The sequence below is a fragment of the Mya arenaria genome, chromosome 12 (assembly GCF_026914265.1).
Source record: "Mya arenaria isolate MELC-2E11 chromosome 12, ASM2691426v1".
Classification (NCBI taxonomy): domain Eukaryota; kingdom Metazoa; phylum Mollusca; class Bivalvia; order Myida; family Myidae; genus Mya; species Mya arenaria.
The window spans coordinates 20,544,739-20,570,416 of record NC_069133.1 but is presented as its reverse complement, the minus strand read 5'-3'; the positions used below and the strand labels follow the sequence as shown (position 1 = coordinate 20,570,416).

At 35.4% G+C, this 25,678-nt stretch overlaps 1 protein-coding gene and 1 long non-coding RNA gene across 2 annotated transcripts in view; one reads left to right on the top strand and one right to left on the bottom strand.

Moving 5' to 3' along the window:
- LOC128211541 (uncharacterized) overlaps nt 1-11,338 on the top strand; it is a 114,926-nt gene extending 103,588 nt beyond the window's left edge. The window contains exons 32-36 of the mRNA XM_052916448.1: nt 1,127-1,350; nt 1,878-2,034; nt 6,851-6,963; nt 8,383-8,597; nt 8,780-11,338. Coding sequence (XP_052772408.1) covers nt 1,127-1,350; nt 1,878-2,034; nt 6,851-6,963; nt 8,383-8,597; nt 8,780-8,897 — 827 coding nt within the window. The 3' untranslated portion in view covers nt 8,898-11,338. The remainder of the gene's footprint in view (nt 1-1,126; nt 1,351-1,877; nt 2,035-6,850; nt 6,964-8,382; nt 8,598-8,779) is intronic.
- Nucleotides 11,339-17,057: 5,719 nt separating this feature from the next.
- LOC128211216 (uncharacterized) lies at nt 17,058-22,051 on the bottom strand. The gene is made up of 3 exons (XR_008257237.1): nt 21,998-22,051; nt 17,436-17,492; nt 17,058-17,231 (listed from the first exon to the last, which is right to left on the bottom strand). It is a non-coding gene; the product is annotated as an uncharacterized LOC128211216 (long non-coding RNA).
- Nucleotides 22,052-25,678: the final 3,627 nt, after the last annotated feature.

The following is a 25,678-nucleotide window of genomic DNA, read 5'->3' as shown; positions in this document are numbered from 1 at the left end:
TGCTTAAAGTTTTGTTCGGGGCATATCTTGTAGAATATAAGAGTTATCAACTTGAAACTTCATATGTAGATATATCTCATGGAGGCAAGTGCAGTGCACAATAACAGTAACTCTTGCTTTCTTAGTTTTAAAGTTATTGCCCTTTGTTAATTTTCATGCTTAAAGTTTTGTCCGGGGCATATCTTAAAGAATATAAGAGGTATCAACTTGAAACTTCATAGCTAGATAGATCTCATTGAGGGCAAGTGCAGTGCACAAGAACCGTAACTCTTGCTGCCATATTTTTAGAGTTATTGCCCTTTGTTAGTTTTGTCCGGGGCATATCTTGAAGAATATAAGAGGTATCAACTTGAAACTTCATAGCTAGATAGATCTCATTGAGGGCAAGTGCAGTGCACAAGAACCGTTACTCTTGCTGCCATATTTTAGAGTTATTGCCCTTTGATAATTTTCTTGCTTAGGTTTTGTCCGTGGCATATCTCGTAAACTATCAAATGCCACCTACACTTGAAAGTTAAATGGCAACATCATTGTCTATAAATGAATAAAATGCCAATCTAACAGCTATAATGTCGACAGTAAATAATTCGTCAGGCGACACATCCGACTCGCGGAGTTCTAGTTGAATGTGAAGTATAAACTTGGTTTTACCTAGTTGCTGCATTTCATTTGTTGAAGAGCATGTAACTTTTAAAAATATGTTGATTATTATTTTATCATTGCTTAAGCAGATCTAGTCAAACATATCGATTTCACCATAAGCAAAAATAGAGCAGTTTACAGATGGAATGTAAAGACTCGCATGTTCTTTTCTGGATTTGTTTTTCAATATTGTTTTAAACATACTCATTTTACATCACCATTTTGACATAGCGATTTAGGGAGCTGTAATTAGGATATATTTTATGCTTTAAACTTGATTCGTTTTTGACGAATATAGATGCAGTTATACGTAGATAATTCACTATGTCAGATTTTGGTATTGGTATTAGGACTGTGTTTCTCAATAATTGCTTTAAAACGCTGTTTTGTATTTCAATATATATTATATGATGTGCATATATATCACCAGCATCTGGCTATTCTTCTATATAATGCACTATTGAAACGTTTGAATGAATTTTAGATGAAACAAAGAGCTCTTGTCACCTACCAGATGAATACGTTAATACAATTGTAAAGGCAATGAATTGTGTCTGGAAAGAGAGAAACGATTTTCCAATTGAAGTTCGCTTAAGTTGTTCAAACAAAGAGACCTATTTCAAGATAAAGGCCTCACTGGAAGACACTCCTGAAGTACAGACTCAAAACGACAAAGAAGGCACAGCAGCTGCTGGTGCAACATCATCTGTACGTACATGTTTGTTATATTTTCACTATAACTATGCATTGTATTTGCTGTTGAACAATAATAACCTTGCCAATATGAATGATCCAATAACACAGAGATAAAAAAAAAAAAATAACATACCCTTAAACGTTTCTTAAAGCATCTTTAAGTGAAAAATTTCAAATTAGTCGAAAATTGCCTTTTTTTCTTCGACAACAAACGTTGTTTGTATACCCCCCAAAAAAAGAAAATAAGCAAGGAAATAGTCTAAACAGTATATGCAATTGAATAAATTTGATGAAGAGTAGTGTTAATTAAAAAATTATGATGTTTTACTAAGTTAAACATATTCACTAAGATGCTTTATAAAAATGGTGAATTTACGGTAAACATTAGTTAAGCTTGAGATCACTCTAAAGGAGCAGTATAATACAGTATGGCTACTTGTTTATTCATAGATGTTATATTAAGTTAGCACCATATAGTCAGACTTGTAAACCATATTTTTTAACCCTTGGTTTATGCACAAACATGTATCTGGTTTCAGACTAACGCTGACCATTGTGTGATATGTATGGATGACGTAACGGAACCGAAGACTTTACCCTGTGGTCATATATTCTGCACTGAATGTATCGATGGTTACTTCAAAACGGGGAAACAAGTCTGCCCTACTTGTTTCAGGGTTGTTGGAATTGTAACAGGTAATACTTTTCCTGTGAAACACAGTTGATACATGCCATACGATTTATTTAATTGATAAGGAGATTTTTTTCCAGACCTAATGGACTGTTTTTGTTTGATTTAGGCTGTTTGTCCGTTATAAAACATGGCATAGACCATCAATACTCTAAGCTGTAGTGTCTCATATAGCGCCTAAAATATCCACAGTATATCTCCAGCATACTGTGTCTGGCGTATGTGTTCACACAATATCGCCGCCCTCCCATTCCTCTAGCTTTAACTCAAAAACTTCATAAGCTGTAATTATAATGTTTATGCGCAATGAAGTCTATGTTCTAATAGAGGATAATTGTTGCTTGAGTATAAGCTAGCAATAAAGAAACATAAATGATGAAACGCTATTGGTCCAGGACTGGTCACGCTGTGACCCCATATTTTTCCATATTATGTCACCAAATTTATATCGTACCAAATTGGCGTCTATATTCCGATTCCGATGAATAAATGAAACATTTAAACATGTAAACAGGTTATCGACGTGATATATACGTGAGGGGTTAGTAGGTGACCAGACTTTTTAAAGTCCTTAACTATTATGAAAACGTACAATATTTGGATTGTTTTCACTCAGTCTACCGCGTCTTGTAAGGGCAATTATAATACGGGCTTGAAAACGAGCAAAGCTCGGCTGAGTGCTATTGATGTTCCATGATTTTTTGTTTCACAAATCACATTGAGCAAACAAAATTTCATCAGAAACTGCTTACGGTAGTTTTTGTCATCGCTAAATATAATTTATTTACATGAAATAGTTGATGATTGGCAGTCACTGACTGTGTCAGGTTTGTTTTTAATCCCCCGCCACGGAGTGGGGAGGGGATTATAGGAATGCACTTTGTCCGTCCGTCAGTCTGTCTGTCTTTCCGCAACATTTCGTGTCCGGGCTATAACTTACTTATGCATTGATGGAATACCATATAACTTGATTAAATGTTGTCCTCATTGAGACGATGTTCTGTGACCTTGACCCGGGATCATACCTCAAAGGTCAAGGTCACACGAGACATTTGAAGGTCAGAGTAGAAATGCTGGTGTCCGCGCTATAACTTGCCTATGCATTGATGGATTTCCATATAACTTGGTACAAATGTTGTCCTCATTGAGATGATGTGCAGTGACCTTGACCCGAGTCCATACTTTAAAGGTCAAGGTCACACGAGACATGTAAAGGTCTCATTTTCCTTCTTTTTTAGCCAAAATAACCTTGACATTGATCTTACCTACACTACACACAATATGAATAACTTTAACAAATATCCTTTTATAATATGTTCAAAAATTTTAAAGGTAACCGATCAAACAACTTGTTTTTCCTATATTCCCAATCTTGACCAGTGGTTGTGTATAATTTTGGTCAGATTCAACGTACCAGTCAGGTTGCGAGAAAAATAAAATATACTAAAAAAAACAATGGCGGGGGACATAGCCATTCTTTGGACTGCCTTCTTGGTCAAAATCAGTGTTTGGGCATAATATCTCGCGCAATTTCGATAATCTGCCCTATCGCTTAAGTCACTCGAAAGTTATCGCCCTTATCCAAAATTCTAGAATCCTTTGTCCAATATCATCACCAAATTTGGTCAAAAACCGTAACTTGGTGTCCTTAAAATATGACGAACGTATTTTGCGACAGTTGGCCCTGTTGTTCTCTTTTCAAGTGTTATATAGTAAAACATGAATTTCAGAGAAGACAAATTGGTTCTTGGTGCTGGCCTATTTAATCAAAAAAAATTCTTAGATCTATTCTTGGACCAATAAATATTATTTAAGGTAAATAAATTCCATGCAGGGAATACATTTAATATCTTGGTCATAGGTCATAGTTCATATATTACAAATTAAACAAATTTATTCCAAGGGAGAGAAAGCAACAGCAGGAATAATGTGTGTTAAATTTGTAATACCCGAACTAAACTGGCTTATTCAGATCTAAAACGAGCCCATTTGATTTAGCAATGTAATGTTTGCTGAGTACTAGTTTATTGCACCCACCACCCGAGTATTTGAGAGTATACATGAGCTACTTTGTGCATATTTATAATTTCAATCACGAGGTTTGTTGGTGATTTAACTGTTTCGTACTTGACAACTTTCAATACATAGCGTGCAGTATAATTTAATACAGTTGTTATTTATCGACATAGTAGTTAGGTTAGAAAGGTAACGCCTACCTAATTGTTACCGTTCCGTTTTTGAGAAAACAACGAAAACGCTCTCAAACATGATACAAATGGCAAAAGCGTTTTTCGGCATTGAACTGAAATACGGGTTGTGGTGTTCACTTCTTGGCTTGCTTGTTATTTGAAGCAAGGAAATATAAGATTTATTATTAATGATTTTGACTCTTTTCTTTCAAGAGGCTTAACTAATTAATGGAATTTAAACTTCAATATATGGAAATGTTTCTTATGTGAAAATAGTTATTGGCATACATTTTCCTCTTCCATTGTTCAATTAATGTTTGTATAAAATTCAGAAAAGTCAACGGATCTACGTAATTCCATATTTTGTTTAACAAAACCATGCTTTTATCAAATCAACGTTGACAATCATTTGTTTGTCCAGGGTTTTCTTGTCTTTCAAGTATACATCATAATTGGTTAAACTCTTCTATATTGTGTTACTTATATCGGGATTATTAGGCCTCATGTGAATCGTCGAGGACAACAACTAATGGCATATTGTGTTCTTGGTCATTTTAAAGAATTTTTATAATGTTATTGTTGAATTAAAACATGAATTTATTTGTTGTATTGAATTTAGCTGCTTGAATAATTGCTTGGCTTATGAAACTAGCAGGACGATGCTGATTTCTGCACGAGACATTTGTTCAGTTTTGCTAAAGACTTAAATATTTCAGAAGTATATGAATTGACATCCACTCTTTCTTGCAGTGACCTATCATCTTCGTTTTCATACTTAGCTCCTTAAACATGTATGCGATGATCGCAATGAACATATATAAGATACTAAAGGCTATCTAGCCATATAGACGAAAATGTTATTGGTCATCTGCCCAAGTAGGCCTTTAGGGGCATTTGTTACGTTCAAGTGACAGCACTTGTTTGTTTTATTTTTGAAGCATTGAATGCATGTTAATGATATAGTTTCAAAATATTCATCTTCAATACATATCTTTTCAAGGTTACATGCACCATAAACCAATCACTGGATGCAACAAGTAATGGAGATAACAAACCGTTTCCTCATCGATGGAGATAAACTATAAAAAACATTTCTGATATTTTCACTAGTTGTGCCTTAAAGATACAAGCAGATTTTATTTTGGCAATGAATGCTTAAAAGTTTGTTAAATTGAGTTATATTCCTTAATTAACGAAGAACACCCAAACTGCAGATGATTATAAGTTATTTAGTTGAATTTGGCAAATAAAAGCCTTAAATAGGACATTGTTCAATAGCGTTACTTACACACAATAACAACAGACTCTAATTTGAATTATGTTTTATAATTTAAATAATTATTTGTTTACATTTTACATTAAGTTGAACCTATACTATTTAGACGAGCCCCTTCAAAATGGCACGCTGTTATAAATAAATGGGAACCCTCTTCATGTTATGAAAGATATATTCCAAATATTTATATATATTTGTAACTAAACCTTTGCTTCAACCCTCGAGCAAACAACTAAATGAATTTGTGTTATTAAATCTACATTTTGTGTTTCTTTATTATACAAAAAAAAAAAATGAATTACTTTGAAATAGAACTTTAACTTAGAAAGAATGCAATGCGCACAGTTGAAATTTTCATTGTCAAACAATTTTCAAATATACTAATGCTCATAGAATAGGAGTAGGTCTTTCAGATTTTTATGAACATGTTTGTGAAAATGATAAAGTAAAGTTTAGAATTCTTAACTAAAGGTAAAGTTGTTTTTTTACGATTTTGCTGTATTTCTCCGATTAAGTTGCAGATCGATGCTGCAATTTGCTTTATTAATTTGTTGATTTTAAGATACAGCATTCTCTTGACTTTATCATAAAGTCTGATAAAATACCTTGGATTGGAATAACAAATCTTGAAGCGAAGATACATTAGATTACTCACGTTATCGTGAGTAAAACAATTATTCAGTAATCAAAATTGTTCCAGACACCAAATCAAAAACAACAAGACAAACCTAGGAATAAGGTTGGTTAGTGGTAGCAAATTTTACATTGTAAGATAGATAGATTGAGTCTGTGTCGTTCGTTTGTCTTGCCATATAGGTAGTATCTGTAACGTATAGGCATGGCAGAACAGAAGGATATGCAAACGTCTACTGTATGACGCTGGATCGCCACACTGACCTAAGTTACTTATTGGGTACCGCCCCTGGTCTCTTTTAAGCTGTTAAAGTTTACGATATTTTAATTATCTGTTTACTTTCTATAAGTTTTAGATTATGTCATTATATGTATTCAAATTTATTAGTATGCTCTCTGGTCAAGAGATTTATCAGTGTTTGAAACAGTAAAAATATCAAATTAATATTGTACACTGTTCTGAAATTTTAGTCTGCTCTCAGTTCCAAATTCAACGTCAGCACGCACAGGGCTGGGACCCAATTTTAACGACGTTACATGTATATCCGAAATTACATAACGTGCGCATACAAATTGGCTCGTTTTTCTAAAAAAGGTGTAATTAAATGACTAAACTCCAATTTTAGGTATATTAAAAGTTGTTTCTTTCAGTGTAAGATAACATGCTCACTCTATGAAATTTATTACACTGAAACAAACAAGTTTCCTCTATATATTTTTCAGGGGATCAACCTTATGGCAGTATGCATATTTATAAGGTAAAAAGGAATTGCAGCGGATATTATGGTAATGGATCTATTGCAATAGCCTATAACTTCAAGGATGGAATGCAACAGGTAAATCTGGACTGCATTTGATCTTACCTTCAAAGTGCAAATACGATTTAAGGTTTTCTACCACAGTTTAATTAGTTATGTTCTAGTCAATTGTAATCATTGCATAACAAACAAACAAAACATTTATTTGACTAATACCACTGGCCCATGCAAATATTCAACATTACATACTAACACGTAAGTCATTGTAAGTTGCAAAACATACTTAGATCACATACTTGTCATTCAGAACACCTCGGCCATTTTCCACTGAAACCAAAGTCGGATGTATGCCGGTCCATCAGTAGAAGTAGTTCGTAAAAAAATAAATCGTACTATTAATTTACTGTAGTGTTTTATGTGTACTTTATATTCCTGTGTTCTAATTGATTTCCAGTGGGGTGTGTTATTGCATAAATAATTAAGATTCCCAAGAGTAAAGTCTGTACCTTTAACCGCTATATTGACATCACTACGCGATCTACTTGCAGCGTTGTTAAATGATAAGAACATTGTAAACCGTCCATATACATCCAATTTTGTTTTGATGGAAAATGGCCGAGGTGTTCCGAATGGATTTATCGCCTCCTTGCTTTTCCATTTAAATGTAACTTTATATGAAGACGGGAGTAGTGAAGCGAACTAGTAATGTTCTACAAATAGGATTGTTTTGAAACTTGATATTATAAAACCATATCATGTACTAACATATCGTTATCAAAGATGTATTCTTGTTAGAGCTACATTCCTTTAAACTTAAATGTGTATGAGAGTTTGTTAGCTACATGCAAACTTTTAGAGGGTTTGAAATCTGAAACTTTGTGCCTGGCAAGTAATGTTATGATCTGAGAAAAACAGGACTCATAAGTGTCTTGAAGTTAAATGTCATTTGAAGTATTTTTTAAGTGATTTTTTAACGTCAATTATTATTATTATCAAATTGATTCACAGAAGAAATAGTTTGTTATATAGAGAAGTTTGAGCCACAGAGGAAATTTTGTTTTTCAATTTGGAACACATTTTAGAAGTGCTGTTTGAAATTTTTGGCATGAACCTTTTGCGCTTAATGTTCTTTACCTTGCATTGTACCCTTTGGGCTATATGCACTTTTTCCACAGCTAAAGACAGATTGTTAGTTACATTGTACACATACTTACATAAAATAAACCGGTTACACTACACATAATTTCCTGTGTCAAGGCGGCATGTAGGCTGGGGGTGGGGTATGGTTGTCATCAGTCTTTTGATAGCTATATATTTTGTTAACCGCTCTTAATTTACTTTGTAAAAATATAACAAGTGCACTTAAAAAATAATTCAACATGCATGACATCTGATCACGACATAACATTTAAATATACTAAACTACATGTTAATATAGTATGTGGTTATATGTGCAGACTTAAAAGATTTATAGTGGTGTTTACTTTGGAACTTAAGGAGCAGCATTCGAATCCAGGAGCATGGTACAAAGGAATAACACGGACTGCTTATTTGCCTGATAATAGGGAAGGCAAAACTGTCTGCCGATTGTTGAAAGAGGCATTTCGTCGGAGGTTGATATTTACAATTGGTCGATCTAGAACAACAGGACAGGAAGGGGTTATTACATGGAATGATATTCACCATAAAACAGACCATAGACCAAACACACAGTAGGAGACAAAACGTTTATATATATTCTTCCTGTTATAATAAGTAAGATCTCTTGGTAAGTTATAACACCATATGTACAATTGAGCGAACTGCCATATAATAAAGTTTCGTTTACAAGAAAGGGTTCTTGTTTCAAGAATAACAATAATATAGTTACCTTGGTGTTGTTTTTCTTGTGCAGGTTTGGTTATCCGGATTCTACATACCTTGCCCGAGTCACGGAAGAACTTGCTGCCAAAGGTGTGACTGAGGAGCAGATCAATACAAAGGAACAAATAGACGATTACATAGAACTCTAAAGTACATATTGTTGTTCTCTGTCATAGAGAAACATTTCCTACAGTAAGCTTTTAATGTGTGATATTTCAAATAGTACATACATGTACGTAGTTTTTGTCAAAATTAGCTTTATGTAATTTTACAAATCATTCTTGTATTTTTAATTTATTTTTGTTTCAAATCAATGTTTAAGAAATTTGAAAATTAAATAGTTGGTTAATAGTTATCATTCCTGCATATGCTATTACTAGTAGTTTGTAATGTAACATGATGAATAAGCATTAGTCGTTTTATTTAATTATGCATGCAATTTGAATGTTGGCAGATGTCTTTAAGAATTAAGAATGTTACAGTGCAAGATCACTATGTTTTAGAGCTGAAGTTTAGTATTGGTATCTTCTAATAAAAAATGGGTAAAGTGTACACGTTTCCTGAATGGAGTTAACATGAAAAAAATAATGACAACACCGTTCCTTTTTTCCTACATGTCCTTTGTGGGTAATTAAGAAAGTTTCGTACCTTCTAAACTTCTCAATTGCTTTCAATGTTTAAAGTATGCAGTAAAAATCCGACTTGTGTCAAGATTTACCGAGTTGACTTCAAACATGCATTGAATTATTTAGTGAACTAAGTATTCAGTCGTGTTTGACCGAGTGTATTCCAGTGAAATAACATGGATGTGCTCTTCCTGCAGGTCAACATAAAATCAAAATTAAACGACATATGCTTAATTGAACAATTATTTATATGTATCATAATAATCAGATTTTTGAGATGTTTTTGATAAATCTAAGTTGCCTTGTTCTTTCAGTTTGTTTAATCTATATTATGTTTAATACCTTTATGAACAAGTTACAATGTATGTAGCAACTAGAGACATTGTACTACGTAATGTTGGGGAGAGCATTGTTATATTTTGATTTCGGAGAAATCAGTTTTGTTGATTACTTGATATAGTATATGGAGACATACTTTGTTTCAAGTGTAATTATATTAATATTGTCATAATCTGAAGATAGTAACTTTGTCACGAGGTTACGAGTTTTTTGCCATTTTTTCTGTTGAAACTTGTGTGTGAAAGATAGTCTTATGACATGTGTCACTGCTGATTAAAATTATGTGGATTAGTTATTGGTATTAAGTGGTTACGGTATAGGACAACATTTTAGTTGTTGTTCATAGTAGTATCATTGTTTGTATTTTGAAATTTTTATGTATATTGTTCATCATCTTTTTAAACCAATCTTAAAACCAATCATAATAGTAATTACATTTTGCCGATGAGTAACAATATGACACTTTAATGAGATAGACGGTTTTGCTTCAAAAAGAGGAATTTAGAGTGTGCATTAAATATTTTGTTTTTGGCATGTATGTCAGATAAATGTATTGTTCTTGTTAAAATGTGTTTTTTTAATTACTTTCAAATTTGTATGCACTAATATAGTTCATCGTCTGTTTGTACGGATGAAGCCAACTCGATCGTTTGATTATGGAAAGTTTTTGTTTAACTAGTGTACACGTTTGTTTTCATGAGCACTTATGAAAACTAACTTTACTTTATTAACCATTATTACAATTCAAAGTTCACAACATATTAATATAAATTTGACATCAATCTTACTATGCACACATAAGAGGTAATAACTATATCAGGAAAAGAGATGTAATGTGATTTCCAATTATAATGAACGTTAATTCTTAAATTGTTTTTTTATTGATATATAGATATTGAACAAAGGGGCCCATCTTCTTTTAAAAGAAATACTTCTATGAAGAGTTCTATAGGTAATTATTAAAAGACCTAGTTGGCATAATAATGTTTTGTATTCTATGTCATCGCGTTTACCCTGTGCCATTAAACAGGGTTAATGTTTAAAATTTTGGCTACTAAGCTTGTTTCTGTAGTTGTTCACATAATTTATGTATTAATGGTCACGCCTTATACATCATTTTGCGCACACTCTTAAATCCACAATAACTATGTTATAACTGACATTATTTTTATGTTGAGTGACCATTGTTTGCAATGAATTATTATTTCCTTAATGTATTTGTGCACAAATGACCGTAATTAACAGTTATTATTTATTAACATGTTATACATGTAATGACTTTGAGAACGACTGAACGTACATGTTGGTTATGGATCTTAAAGATTGATTACTGACATTAAATTGTTACAGGTGTGCTGTTGTTTTAGAAAAATTCTGCTTGTGTACCACAACTATTTTATTCATTTAATTATGGCTCTGTTTTTCTGTTAAGGCAATCTTTACTTGTTAATTAATTATATTAAACGTATTTGTGGAAAACACCCAGCTGATCCTTAAAGTATATATACATCATATGGGTTGATCCATGATATATAATTAATTTTTAAACTGGAACACCTTATATATATATATATATAAATTATGTATATAGTATGTGATTGCCGTTAAATAAAAATGGACATAGTTTTAAATATTTCTTTTTTATTTACTCTATATGAGTGACAAATGAACTGGCTTGGCAAAGATTTAATATAATTGTTTGCATTATTGTCTAGCCCTTGCGCGATAAGCAATACTTAATTTTTACAATGTAAATTGCAATTTACACCGGACTGAACCTTGTCCAGGCTGTATCTTGACCATGCATTTTATGATTTAAAAAAAAAACTTGCCATAAAGGTTCACCGTGAGGAGTTGTGGTGTCAGAAACAATACCTATGTCTTTACTTCAAAGGTTAAGGTCAACTTTAGAGGTTGAAGGTTGTAATGATACTTGTCCGGGCTGTATTTGACAATGCATTTTGGGATTTTTAAAATAACTTGCCAGTTAGGTTCACCTTGATGAGAAAATGTTGCGCTCAAAAACCAAGGTTCTAACTTCAAAGGTCAAGGTCACGCTTTTAGGTCAAAGGTTGAAATGATCCTTGTACGGACTCGATCCTGACCATGCACATAATAGTTTTCGAACAACTTGCCATCAAGGTTCACCATGATGAGGTGGCGTGTCATGCACAAGACTTGGTTATGTTCCTCAGTATGGCAGGTTCCACGCATGTGCCTCAATGTGTCCGTTTGTCTGGACTGAACTTTGTCCGGGATGTATCTTTACCAGGCAATACTAATCTGCTTAGTGTTTAACTCCATGTTTTTTTTAAGTTGCAATTACACGAAAGAGAATTATGTCTTGTGTCAAAGGCTCTTTCAACAAACTGGCTCTACATGTCGCAATTTGGCGTCTAGTATTCATTTAAACATGCCCTATTGTATAAGACTTGATTAATTTATATCTTTATTATGACAATTAATGTCTTGTGTAGCGGTTAATGCTTACCTGAGTAGTAGTCAATCATGCCTAAGTAGTCAGTAAAGCACCCGGTGACCCCTTCTTATTCTATATAGATGATGCAATCGCGTTCGAAGTCAATTTTCAAGCTCAGTCAAGTGTGACGTAATTCCTCCGCTTTCGAGACAGGCTTTTGGTAGACGGGAATCAATGTTAATTAATAACTTGTATAGAAGGGATATGCATGTAAACATGTGGCAGTTTTGGGGTTTCTTCTATACAAGAGCCGTGTTTGGAATTCAGTGTCAAGAAAGGCAATATCATCAGTATGAATTAAAAGGGACTTGTTCAGAAAAAAGTAGACTATAATGCACATGTATAAGTATTAATATAAATTAAACAGTGCTTTCAGAGTTTAGATCACGCACGTCAAACGGGCGGTTAACAGTGTATAATTCGTTGTAATATGCGGGATCCCAAACTCAGACGTTTGATAACGATGGTATAATAGTCTCAGTGTTAAGTGTACTATTGTCGTTCAACCTCACATTTAATAAAATAAACGTATGAAGACTCGGTAACATTTATAGTTTATTTACAGCATTCCAATACATGTATACGCCATATGAAATAAAAATAATTTTTAGCAAGGTGAATACAACGAACAAAGGAATACAAAAAGATTACAATATCCATAGGGACATACAGATTATGTTAACATATTACATTCCCTATATGCATTAACTATTAACAACATATTTAGTAAATCAAAACAAATGAAAACAAAACGGAATTGCAACATTGTTGATGTATCAGCATGTCAATATTCGATGCATGTACACTTGAAACAAAATAAATAGAATATTATAACAGCTATAAACAACATGCACAAAGTATACACAAATGTATTAGTATCCGTAAGGATAGGTAAGGTATTTTTCATTGATTACTCTTTTGTCAAACACAAGTCTATAGTCTTTTGTTTCTTGTCTTGTGATTACACTAGTTTGAGTTATGTCCCTACATATTTTCATGTCCTGAATTTGAACAGCAGATGGGCTTTGGGGTGATCCCCTAACCATATCGACCACAGTATTGTAATTAATTTGGATGGAGTTTTTAACATTTAACGTGATCCCTTTAACTTTGCAAAGGGAAAAGTAACCGTTTTTGTCACATCGTTCTGTTTTGTACGCATAATTTTTGGGGCCACCGTTGACAAAGTTTGTTATTTTATTTCCCGGAACCTCATCTGTGAGATCTCCAAGGAAATCTCTGAGTGGCGGCTTCCACTCTCCAGGCTTTGAAATAAAAAATATTGAATCTGTGTCTGTATATAGGCAGCGTTGACCCAGACCCTGTAGATAGCTGTAGAGTTTAAGGCGGGCCTGTGCCGTTGCGTATGCAGCGATCACAACGTTTGTCCTTGAGGAATCCGAAATGAAATCTTCACTGTATGCCCAGTCAAGTTGTACTGTTTCCTCGTTTACAAAATGGATGTTCTTGATCGTTTGTTGGTCATTTGTCATAAATTCAAAAAACTCCTTGGTGTCCGTTACGTAAGACGTTTGTGCTAGGTTTGTTCGTTGGCCAAACTTGCCCCAGAATGAATTCAGCATCAACTTCGCCAAGGATCGAAGACCTGGATTTTTGCGTATCATGTTATAGTCTAACAGTATACCTTCTTTGTCATAGAATATTTTAATATGATATTGCTTGTCTTCTTCTGTTTGGCACCATGCTGGCCAACCGCTTGCTTCCTGTTTGAGTTTCAGGAAGGTATTCACGTATTCAGTGAATATACCGCCACTTTTGGAGTCTGGATCGTACTGCGAAATATTCTCAAAATGCCAAACTTCGTAGATTTTTACAATTTTGTAACCCTGCGATATAGCCAGTTTTACCTCGTCTGTAACCCAAGTACCCAGAAAAGCTCTTTCATTATCAGTATGCTGACATGGCGATTGCTGGTACTGGTCTGCGCATGATCTACACAGGCTGAAAAGTAGCTTCCCATTCGATTTCACGGGTAAAACGGGTATGTAGAGTCCGCGAGGAGGTACGATTTTACACTTGATCAGTCCTTCGTATTGGGTTATGTCTTCGAAATTTTCTGTGACTATTTCGGGGTGTCCCAAAGGTATTTTTCCAGTTTTGTTCACATATGGATACAATGATGTTACGTCATAGTAGTTTATTTCTTGTTCACTTGACACTTCTTCATACAATTTGAACCCTTCTGTGCGGCCCCCGAAGGTTCAAGCGGGCCGACATATTCAAGGTTGTGTATGTATTGTTTCATGTCTAGGTTGATCTCCATGTCATTTTTGAAGTCGCATTCCCATTTAGATTCATAGGAATAACCTTCAGATTCTATAAAATCTTTTTTCGCCATGGTTCTCTCATATAAATCGCCCATACTTGTGTCATTGACAGGATTAATTGTTGTCGTTGAAAAACATTTCTGGCATCCGTGCCAAAAACAGCCGTGGAATTCCAGTACCACCTTTTCGCCGTCACGTTCGTAATACCCATCCACTTTGTACGGCCCAATTTGCTTTTCACCGTAGTTCCTGCCATGTTGGATGTTGATTTGATTTTCGTGCGCTAGATATGACATCCACTGATATGCCATAATTGACTATTTTTCTTCTGGTCTGTACCCGTGAGATGGAATAATGCCAATACTTTCGTATTCCAGAAAGTTTCGCCGAAACACGAGATTACATGCCGAGGCAATGGTCAAACATTTTTCAAACGGATCTATGCCAGGAGCTCCATTCTTTTGTGTTATTTCCTGAAACAGCTCGCGAAACTTCAGGCAGCATTTCCTCAAAATGTCCACATCGGATCGGCAGTATTTTAACAGTTCATATTGAAAATCGAACGCGTCGTTTTTGTGAATGTCATACCATGCCATGAACTCCAATCGTTTGTCTATTTTCATACCATCTGGGTAGTAGTACTTTATGTCTGGTAACTTCGTGAGTATCGCGGTTTGGTATTCTTGTCGATTAAATAGATGCGGAAAGTAGCCCTTTGCGAGTTCCGCAATTCCAAATGATTTGGGCATATCCGCTAATGCCATTGGAATAAAATTTAAGGAGTCGATGAAGCGTATTTTGCAAACAGGAACTTTAATTAACATAAACTTCGTTCCGTTTGTTATGACCTCTGGTAATATGGCATTTTCATGCAGGTATTGCAGAACTGGATAACTGTCATAACCCTTGAAATTATGACAAATTACGGTGGCACCAACATTTTCTTCAGAAAATAACCAATAACAAAACCGCCGAGTGGTCTGATCGCCTGTGAAAATAAGTTCATTTTTGCCGCAATATTCACACGCCGAATCGCTTAACAAGTCGTACTTTAGGCAATGATGGCATACTCTTTGCGCGACACACAAGTTCGGTTCATGTTTATAAGAACCGCAAGTTGCTTTATTACAATTGACACACTTTCCGTTTACTCCAGATAGATATCCTTTTTCGCAATGAAGCTGCTGATCTTGTGTGCACTCAAAGTCAAAAAATATATATTTTGTGCCGTTTGTTTTCTTTTTAATACTTCCTCCCTCGGATTCAGTTACCTCGATTGGCTGCATAAAGCACTGATGATCCTCCGCCACGAATTCCTTACATGTTTTGCAGTATTTTTCATTACATACGTGAGGCTTCTTATGTTTCCGCACATTAATTGCTTGTCCGCAATCCTTACATTTGTAATACATACTGCAGGTTGATGAGCCAATATCGTGGTTAAGCTTGTGCATTGCAAAACACGTTTCGTTTATAAAATTGCGATTGCAGCCGGTACAATGTTCCCAGTTAAGAGAGTCGTCCTCGTGTAGACGATGACAATGAACGCAAGGATTGTTACAGGCATGTTGCTCTTTGTTACTGTAACCTTTCTTACATTGTAGACAGAAGTAACTTCTATTCAAAAATCCTGCGACTGAGGTAATGACATCAAAGTGTTCATTGTGTGAGTACAGATATATAGGCACACCGTCATCCTGTCCATCGTAGATGATAGCATTGAAGTGTTCCTTCGATAAAACGACAATTCTATAACTCGGGAGTACTGCTTGGAATAGTTTTACTTCTTCAATACCGCACCGCTTTAGGGGTACACCAGCTCTGTCGTGTAGGTTCAGTGCCAGTTGCTTTTGGGCATGAAAACCCCTGCGTATGTTATTCCATTGCGGGTGTTTTTCTATGCGGGCAATTGCTGTAACTATGGCGCGTGCACAACACACCTCATCCGTATTTCTTATTTGAATGACACTTCCTTTAGTATTTAATAACTTTGATATGTCCACAAACGGTTTCCCCCGAAATCCACTTCCAGTAGGCAAATGCACGTGAACGAATTCCAACCCGAACGTTTCGTCAAGCACAAACTGTTCATATGACTGAAGCACTCTCTCTATTTCTGACAATAGTCTGTCGACTGTAATTTCAGACCTTCGCATAAACGGAAGGACAATGGGAAAGTCCAATTGCGGATTATCCATCGTAACTCTTACTTTGTCGGACGATGGTATGTTTCCTGCAATGGTTTCAATGATTGATTGAAAAATTTGTTTTAAAGTTTTAATTATGTTTGGAAGTTCCCTGATTTCCATATCTTGTACTGTTATTTTGTAATAGGATGCAGTTGTGTTGAATTTTTCTATCCTTCTTTCACTAATTTGTTCTACTTGATAATAATTCATCGCATCGTCTTGTGCTGTTAATTTTTGTCTCTTCCGAGTTCCGTTAGAATGTGTGTCATCATCACTAGTCCTCTTTCTTCCTCCACCACTTTGGTTTTGATGTTGCAAGAAATGCTCATCAAGAGCATCCCTTCTCGTAAATACCCGAAGGCACTCGGGACAGTGGTGATTATTTTCGTCCTCATGTTTTTTCATATGTTGCTTTAAATTATTCTTCCTAGTGAAGTCTTTCTTGCAGGTCGGGCATGTGTATTTTGGCCAATGATTCTCGGTTTTTCTATGCTGTAATAGCTGACTCAGTTTGGAGAAAGTAACAGTGCAGACATTGCATTGGTACGTCATGACTGTCGCTCTGAAAATGTATAGAATTAGTCATTCAGTGGTCTTAATAAGATGAATAAGGAAAATATGATTTCAAGATTTTCTCATTCTAGATGTGAATAAAATTGTATTATAAATTACATATAACGTTTAGGATGCAGCTTAAAAGCCAGGCGAGACAGCAGAAAAGCCAGGCGAGACAACAAAATCCAGTTAAGACTAAATGTGTGCTTACCTTCTGCTCGCTGCTATGTTGTCCACTGCCTTTTAATCCGAGACGTTTAACTGCTATCTGCAAAATAATAATACAGCGTGAGAAGAGTTGTACTTATAAGCTTAAATAATTTGGGCATGCGCAAGTGCTGGTTCTTTAAAGGAATATGATTGGCTGAATAAAAACACCGTTCACTTTAATACTTAAGAAAAGGTAACAAGCAATCATTATGAATAAAGGCATCGGAGGAATAACATGGAATATCCCAAGTGTCCAAAGTGTGACCAGCAGTTTTCAAGAAGGGATGCTATGCTGAGACATCAAAAGCACAAGCATAAGGCCGTCAATCATGAAATGGAGACGGTGATCAATGAATCGTATCCACCACCACCACCACCACCACAGGGAGTACCACCACCACCACCACCACCACCACCACCTAGAGAGTCACAACCACCACCACCACCACCACCACCACCACCACAGAGAAGCCCAACCACCATCACAGGGGGCACGAACATCAGACGAAATAAATTCACAACATATGACATTTCAACACCCGTTTACAATGATGATATCTGGGCCGACAGGTAATGGTTTGTTCAAATACATGTATTTCTACTTAAATTATATACACAATATTCTATCATTTTTTAGATGAACTAAGGTCAATAACATACCATTCTTTACACATTTCAGCATGCGGAAAGACGACCTTTGTAAAGGATGTACTACAGAATCATAAGTCTAGGATCCAACCTACTGTGCAAAGAATAATATGGCTTTACAAAAGATGGCAACCGCTGTACTTAATAATCAGAGAGTCTGTGTTACCGAGAGTGGAATTTGTGCAAGGCATTCCTACCGATTTGGCGGATGACGACTTTTTCGATCCCAGATTCAACAATTTACTTATTTTGGATGACTTATTTTCTGACGCTGGCAAAGACACACGTATCAATGATCTATTTACGGAAGGCTCGCATCATAGATCTTTATCTGTGGTTTCTATCAATCAGAACTTGTTTGGCACGAAAGATCCGACACAAAGGCGCAACTGTCATTATCTGGTACTGTTCAACAATCCTGTAGATCGCCAATCGGTAATGGTTTTGGCGCGCCAAATGTACCCGGGACACACGGATAAGTTTATGCACACGTTTGCAAAAGCCACAAAGTACCCCTACGGGTATTTGCTGGTGGATTTAAAACCATTTACTGTGGAAAATGACAGATTAAAATATGTCTCGAAACCTAAACGATTCTACCAGGAAAGCGAGTTGCCAAATTCGACCAATCACCTACTGGAATGTCCATGTACTGTTATAAAAGAGGATAAGTTGTTAGAAACAAATCATTCTTCGGTCGGAGTTCAAACTGTTCACATCGACGATCAAGGAGAAGCAATGGCTGAAAAGGGACAACCCTGTGACGATTGCGGACTGTTATTCGATTCTGCCCACGATGTGCAAAGGCACGTTAAACGTGGCTGGTGCCCGGAAACAAGGGAAACCATGGGCGAGCCGCCGGCGAAACGACCCAGGACTGACGAACATAGTGATGATGCAATGGACGTAGATATAGAAGAAAATGATGGTTTTCGTCATATCTGGGAAATCGCCCACAAAGAAAACAAAGATAAATTCAACAAGTTATACGACCAGTACATCGATGATGGATATAATGAAGAAGATTCGTACGAAATGGCCACAGAGCGTACACAGCCGTATAAAGAAAAGATATTCTTTGCCAATTATCAGCGCCTTTTGGAAATGTACTGGCTGCCGTTGGTGACAAATGCATCCCATAGGGTAATAGTTGAGCAGATTGATAAACTACGGCAAAAAGGCGTTAGTTTACCTTCTGCAATAAAAAGAGTCATTAAAAAACATCAGCATCAGTTTCAAGACTTATTCGAACTTTCGGAAGACCGAGGAGAAGAGAGTGACGATGAAAGTAGTAGCAGCGAGGACCAATAAATATAAACTGTAAAAACATTTTACTTCATTTGTACTTGCGGACTCAACAAGTACAGACATGGCTTCTTGGAAGGAGTATTTAAAGACCATTTATAACGATCCATCACACCCTGCCAGTTTTGCCGGTCCTCAAAAATTGTACAAAGCGGTACACAAAGAAGGCAAATTTAAACTTGGTATGCACAGGATACGGCAATTTTTGTATGATCAAGAATCGTACAGTCTTCACAAGCCCGTGCGAAGGCGCTTTCAACGAAATCATATTATTAGCGCGGGAAAAGATGATGTATGGATGGCTGACTTAATCGATATGGTCAAGTTTGCACACTGGAACGACGATTACAAGTACATTCTGCTAGTTATAGATACGTTTTCCAAGTACGTATGGCTTCGCCCTTTACGACGGAAAACTGGTGAGGCAGTGGCAGAGGCATTTGCAGACATATATCAAACGTCTGGTCGAGATCCAGCAAAAATGATTACGGATAAAGGTATGTTAATGTCAAATATATATGTCTGAAAGATTTGGCATTTTTAAAATAGTGCGTACATGGATGTCTTTCGTAAACAAGCTTTGAATGTGTAATTTAATACAATGTTATGTTTCAGGACAAGAGTTTAAAGCCAAGCGTGTTCAGGACCTCATGCGCAAGTTCGACGTGCATTATTTCGCAACACAGAACGAAACCAAGGCTTCCACTTCGGAACGGGCCATTTTAACAATCAAACGAAAACTCTACCGCTACTTTAATTACAAAGATAGTTATCATTATCTGTCAATTTTGCAACATATTGCAGATAGCTACAATCATACCTATCATAGAACCATTGATATGCGACCCGCCGATGTCAAAGGCAATAACCAGGAAGAAGTGAGATTAGCTACATACTTTGCACAAAATCCTAAAGGAAAGGAACTTTTGCCGAAACAGAAACCTTTTAAATTTCGAGTTGGTGATTATGTACGCATTAGCCATTTGAAATCAGCATTTACACGAGCATACGATGAGACATATTCGGGAGAGTTATTTCGCGTGCATACACGCTACCACAGAGGACTTCTACCCATCTACAGGCTCAATGACTTGCAGGATGAACCTATCAAAGGAACATTTTATGAAAGCGAACTGCAGAAAGTTCGTGTAAATGCTGATCAAACGTGGAAACTGGAAAAAGTGTTAAAACGACGGGGCAAAGGACGCAATATGCAATACTTTGTAAAGTGGAATTATTACCCCAAAAAGTTCAACAGCTGGATATCTGCGAGTGACATGGAATAATACACTTCAAGTGTTGCAATCAAATGCGTTAAGAACCATGGTGCATGTTTGTCAAAAAAGTGTTTTAACTTTGTGTGACATGAATGAATGATGTATTTTTCATTAGGCAAGTGTATGATTTCTTTAACATTATATATTGTGAGATTAGACATACGTTTTACCTTTATATGCCTTGTAGATATATGCAAATAAATTCTGTAAACGAGGTGTTTATTATTAATTGCTACTGAAACCTTGATCAAGAACACAATGTCGAACATTCAGTTTTATTGAACAACTGGATCTAAATTTGTTCAAAAATCACTAAAGTTTGAACGAATACCGACTGATATACTTATTACTATAATAAAAAGAATTAAGAATTAAACAATCTGGAATTTAATAAATGGCTTCGCTAAGGGATGTTACTTATTTACAAACAAATGTTTACATTTTGAATAAAATACGACATTGTGAAAATTTGAACAGTGCGCCATTTCCACGGTTTAGTTCACTGACCTAGTAACCTATTATAACTCAGTCACATATACATACATGTCGATTCACTTTTAAATACGAGGATACCTGTTTAAGGTAAAATGTTAAGTTATAAATGATAAATAAATATTAAATCTTGGACTAGTTGGTGTATTGTTCAGAGCTGATAATAAACAATTTACTGGTTCATTTACTGGAAGAATTCAAGTGATCATTTTAATAAAGGAACGGAATAATAAAAAAATGGGAATTTAAATGTGGTTGGATATGAAGAAGCCAGTAATTAATGCGGACTTTGATTCATTAATTGCTGAGGAAAACACAATCTGATGAACTGGGAAAGATGGTGGTAGGATTAACATTCTTTTACTTATATGATCCATGTATATATGTTGAGTATATGTACAAAATTATTGATTTAATACAAAAATTGCCACGGTCCCTATGCGTTAACAAGATGTCTATAAATCATTAGATATTACTAAGTGTATCTTATCACGTAACTGTTAACCAGAATTGGACTATTGTGTTCTAATAATATTTTCCATTAAAAAAACTGCGCCGAACGAAACATAAATTTAAACAAGTATAGTCAAATATCTGGTTTGCAAAAAAGCATTCAATACATTGAGTGAGCTATCAGCTGTCTAATAGTATACACATACTACAGAGTCAACCAAGCGCTATGTTTATTATGTACAACCAATGGCGTTTTATTATCTACCAACGAGAGGGAAATTTAAACATTATTTCAGTCACTCTAGTCTTATTCTTTTAACAAATACATCCGTGCGCCTATCTATGGTAATTATATTAAAGAAGTTTAATTAAAATTAAGACGACATACCTTTTATCTATTCCCTGACACATTTGTCATACGGCCTGCAGATTGTCTGTGTTGGAAATGAATGATTTGGCGCAAAGTATATATCAATGAATTGCGCAAGCCTTACGTCATCGCAAATATTAATAGCGACAATAGGTTGACACGGGATCCCACACTTCGTGTTCAAACACGTTCGGATTATTATCGCTATTAGGACATATGCTGTCTGAATTCAAAAGGATATGTATACTGTTGTTCACTTTATGTTAATATTTAATACAATAGGTATATTATATAATTAATCTAGTAGTGTACATGATGAAAACACTACTAAAAATGTTTCTTTTAACGCTAAATTCCGAACACGGCCCATTTTACATTGTATTGAAGACACCCCCAAAATGCCACATGTATATCCCTTTTATGTTTATAAAAGTTATTAATTAACATTGATTCCCGTCTACCAAAAACCTGTGTCGAAAACGGAGGAATTACGTCACACTTGACTGAGCTTGAAAATTGACTTCGAACGCGATTGCATCATCTATATAGAATAAGAAAGGGTCACCGGGTGCTTTACTGACTACTAAGGCATGATTGACTACTCTGAGTGATAAGAAACATTGATTGTCCAGTCGCCCGTCGTCATTTAGAGTAGGTTCGATAACGATTGCCTAAAATCTTGGTCGAACTGTGTTTTGCGGTAGCAAAATGGAGTCTTTTAGCTGAACCTTGCACCACGGAATATAAAAAAAATGTTTTTGTATACTTAAATAACAAACTCCAACCATGGATGCAGGCATTGATGGGTTATCACACAGACAAGAGTTTTGCCTTCAAGGTCATTGTGACCTTGACCTTTGACGCGATGACACCTAAGATTAATAGGGGTCATCTACTGGTCAGGCCCAACCTCCATGTCAAGTTTGAGGGTCATAGGTGCAAGCATTGACGAGTAATCACTAGGACAACCTTTTCGCGTTCAAGTTCACTGTGACCTTGACCTTTGGTCTGATGGCCCCTGACTTCAATAGGGGCCATCTACTGGTCAGAATTAACCTTCACGTCAAGTTTGATGACCGTAGGTCCAAAAATTGTCGAGTTTGCGTTGAAGGTCACTGTGACCTTGACCTGATGACCCCTAAAATCAATAGGTATCATCTACTAGTCAGACCCAACCTACAAGTTAAGTTCAAGGGCCATGGGTGCAGGCATTGTCGAGTTATCACTCGGACAACCTTTTAGCATTCAAGGTCACTGTGACCTTTGACCCGATGACCCCTTAAATGAATAGGGTCCATATACTGGTCAGGACAAGCCTCAATGTCATGTTTGATAACCATAGGTCCAAGCATTGTTTACTAGTGTTTGAAAATCGGACTCCATTTGCTATCGAATCGAATCGGACCAGGCATATCGATTTACTATCGGACAATAATCGAAAGTTCATGATATCAGCAAGGAATACATTCTTTATACATAGTATCATAATGAGCATTGAAATGGTTAAACCTGGAATCAGTACGTGTGATGATATAGTCATGCTTTTTACAACAGTAAGTAAATTTCCATAACCATATTCTCTGTTTAATAACCTAACGAAAAAACATAACAACACAACACATACTTAATAATTGCACATCAACTGCAAAAAGAGACACACCGTATCAAGTAAGTCATCTTAGCATTTTATCAATGTAAAAGCATATTAAATATTTGTAACCAGCTTAACATTCGATAACCTGTCATATTGAACATTTCATTAGAATATCTTAATTTCATAAAATATTCACAAAAAAAGGATATTAGTTAATTACAAACGATACCAAAAACGCAATGCATCGAGCAGGGATCCCCGGTATTTGCAGGTAAGACCGGACCCACTTCACCATAGAGACAGGTTATTGAAGAAGGTTTTATGAAATATATCAACAATTAAAAACAATTTGTAATTTTGGGAAAGTGTATAAGTGTTTAAGCAAAGGTGTTTACATTCACCCCATTTGTGTAGGAGAGTGACCTTCCTTTTTAAAATGAACTCAAGGAGAATTTACCTTAAAGAAAAATTGATATTTACTCGACATTAACAACAAAACAAAAAAATACGTAGTTACCGAAAGTAACATGAGCGACATCGATTTTAGACAACCACTATCGATTGTCGCCGACATAGCATTGTCAGCGACGATTAATCGAATTCAATCGATAATCGTTTCATCACTATTGTTTAATTATCACTCGCACAAGCTTTGGCAACCTTTAACCGTTAAAGGTCACTTTGACCCGATGAACCCTAAAATCAATAGGGGTCATCTACTGGTCAGGCCCAACCTTCATGTCAAGTTTGATGGCCATAGGTCCAGGTATTGTCGACGGACCGATGGAACGGGAGCAAGACAAATCGGCCCCTTACCAAATCGGCCTACTACCAAATCGGCCCCTAAGACGTTTCGGCCCTGCCATTTCGTCCCCTTAATTAAAATGACTCGAGACGTTTCGGCCCCTTGGTGATTTTCAATAGAGACATTTCGGCCCCTTAATTTTTAAATTTAAAAATAGACAGATATGCATGAAAAACATTGATATGACTGATATAAAAATATAATTAAAATCTAAATAACTATTAACCCTGATTTTTAATATAAAATGTTAGAAAATCTAAGAAATTTTATTTGTTTTAACTGTTAATTATTAATTGATCATTAAAGACTTCAAAGGAAATTTGTCTTTGAACCATGCGTTCTTTTTTGCAGGGCAAACTGTTATTGTTGTGGGTGTGAAAAAGACTTTCAAGGACGTGTGAATGAATAATTGTCTTTAATTTGTTAATGTTATTTAGAGTTGATTGAAGAAGATTTGAGTAATATAAACAACGTAAGTATATCTATTAAATCGTTTCTAAAAGTGGGTACCATTTGTTTTAAACGTGTTGCGTTTTTTAAAAATGCCTTTTACATTTTAACCATTAATTTGTTATCTATGTGGTATACTATTGCTCCAGAATAATTATTAATTATTATTTTTGACAATTAGTGTTTTATCTAAACATAATTTAGAAATAATGTTTGTTTTATAGATATGAATTGCAAACAAGATACAACTTGATAGTTCAAATGCATTTTAAAAAGAATAAAACAATATATACGTAATAAAAAAGTGAAATAATATTCTGTTTGAGGTGCGAAGAGATAATTGGTATTAATCTTTAAGTGTGAGAATTAGCGGTTGGGAAAGTCGGAACAAACCTTGTAGACGTATTTATAAGCTTGTAAACACAAAGTGTCACAATTTCAACGCCTGATACCTCTGTGGAATGTGACAATTCGCCATAAGACCGTCTGTCTAAAATCACCGTTTAAGCCAGTATGGTTTTGCATACGTATTCAATATAAGATTAATAATAGTTTTTTTTTCATCCTTATATATACCTGATTTGAATATAAATAACTGAATTTTATAAAATGTATAACTTATATCGAGAGCGTTACAGGGACATCAACGCCAGGATCATGGATGAGTGGGACTCATACCATTCGCATAAGGTCACCTGCGAGGAGTTCCTGAAAAATGTTGGTGCCATCTACGGCGGGCGATAGGTGTTTGGTCAAGACTGATGTTAGACAATGGACATGCCATTATACATAATATTAGCAACATAGTTATGTATAATATATAAAGATTATTTAAAAAAAATTAAAGTTT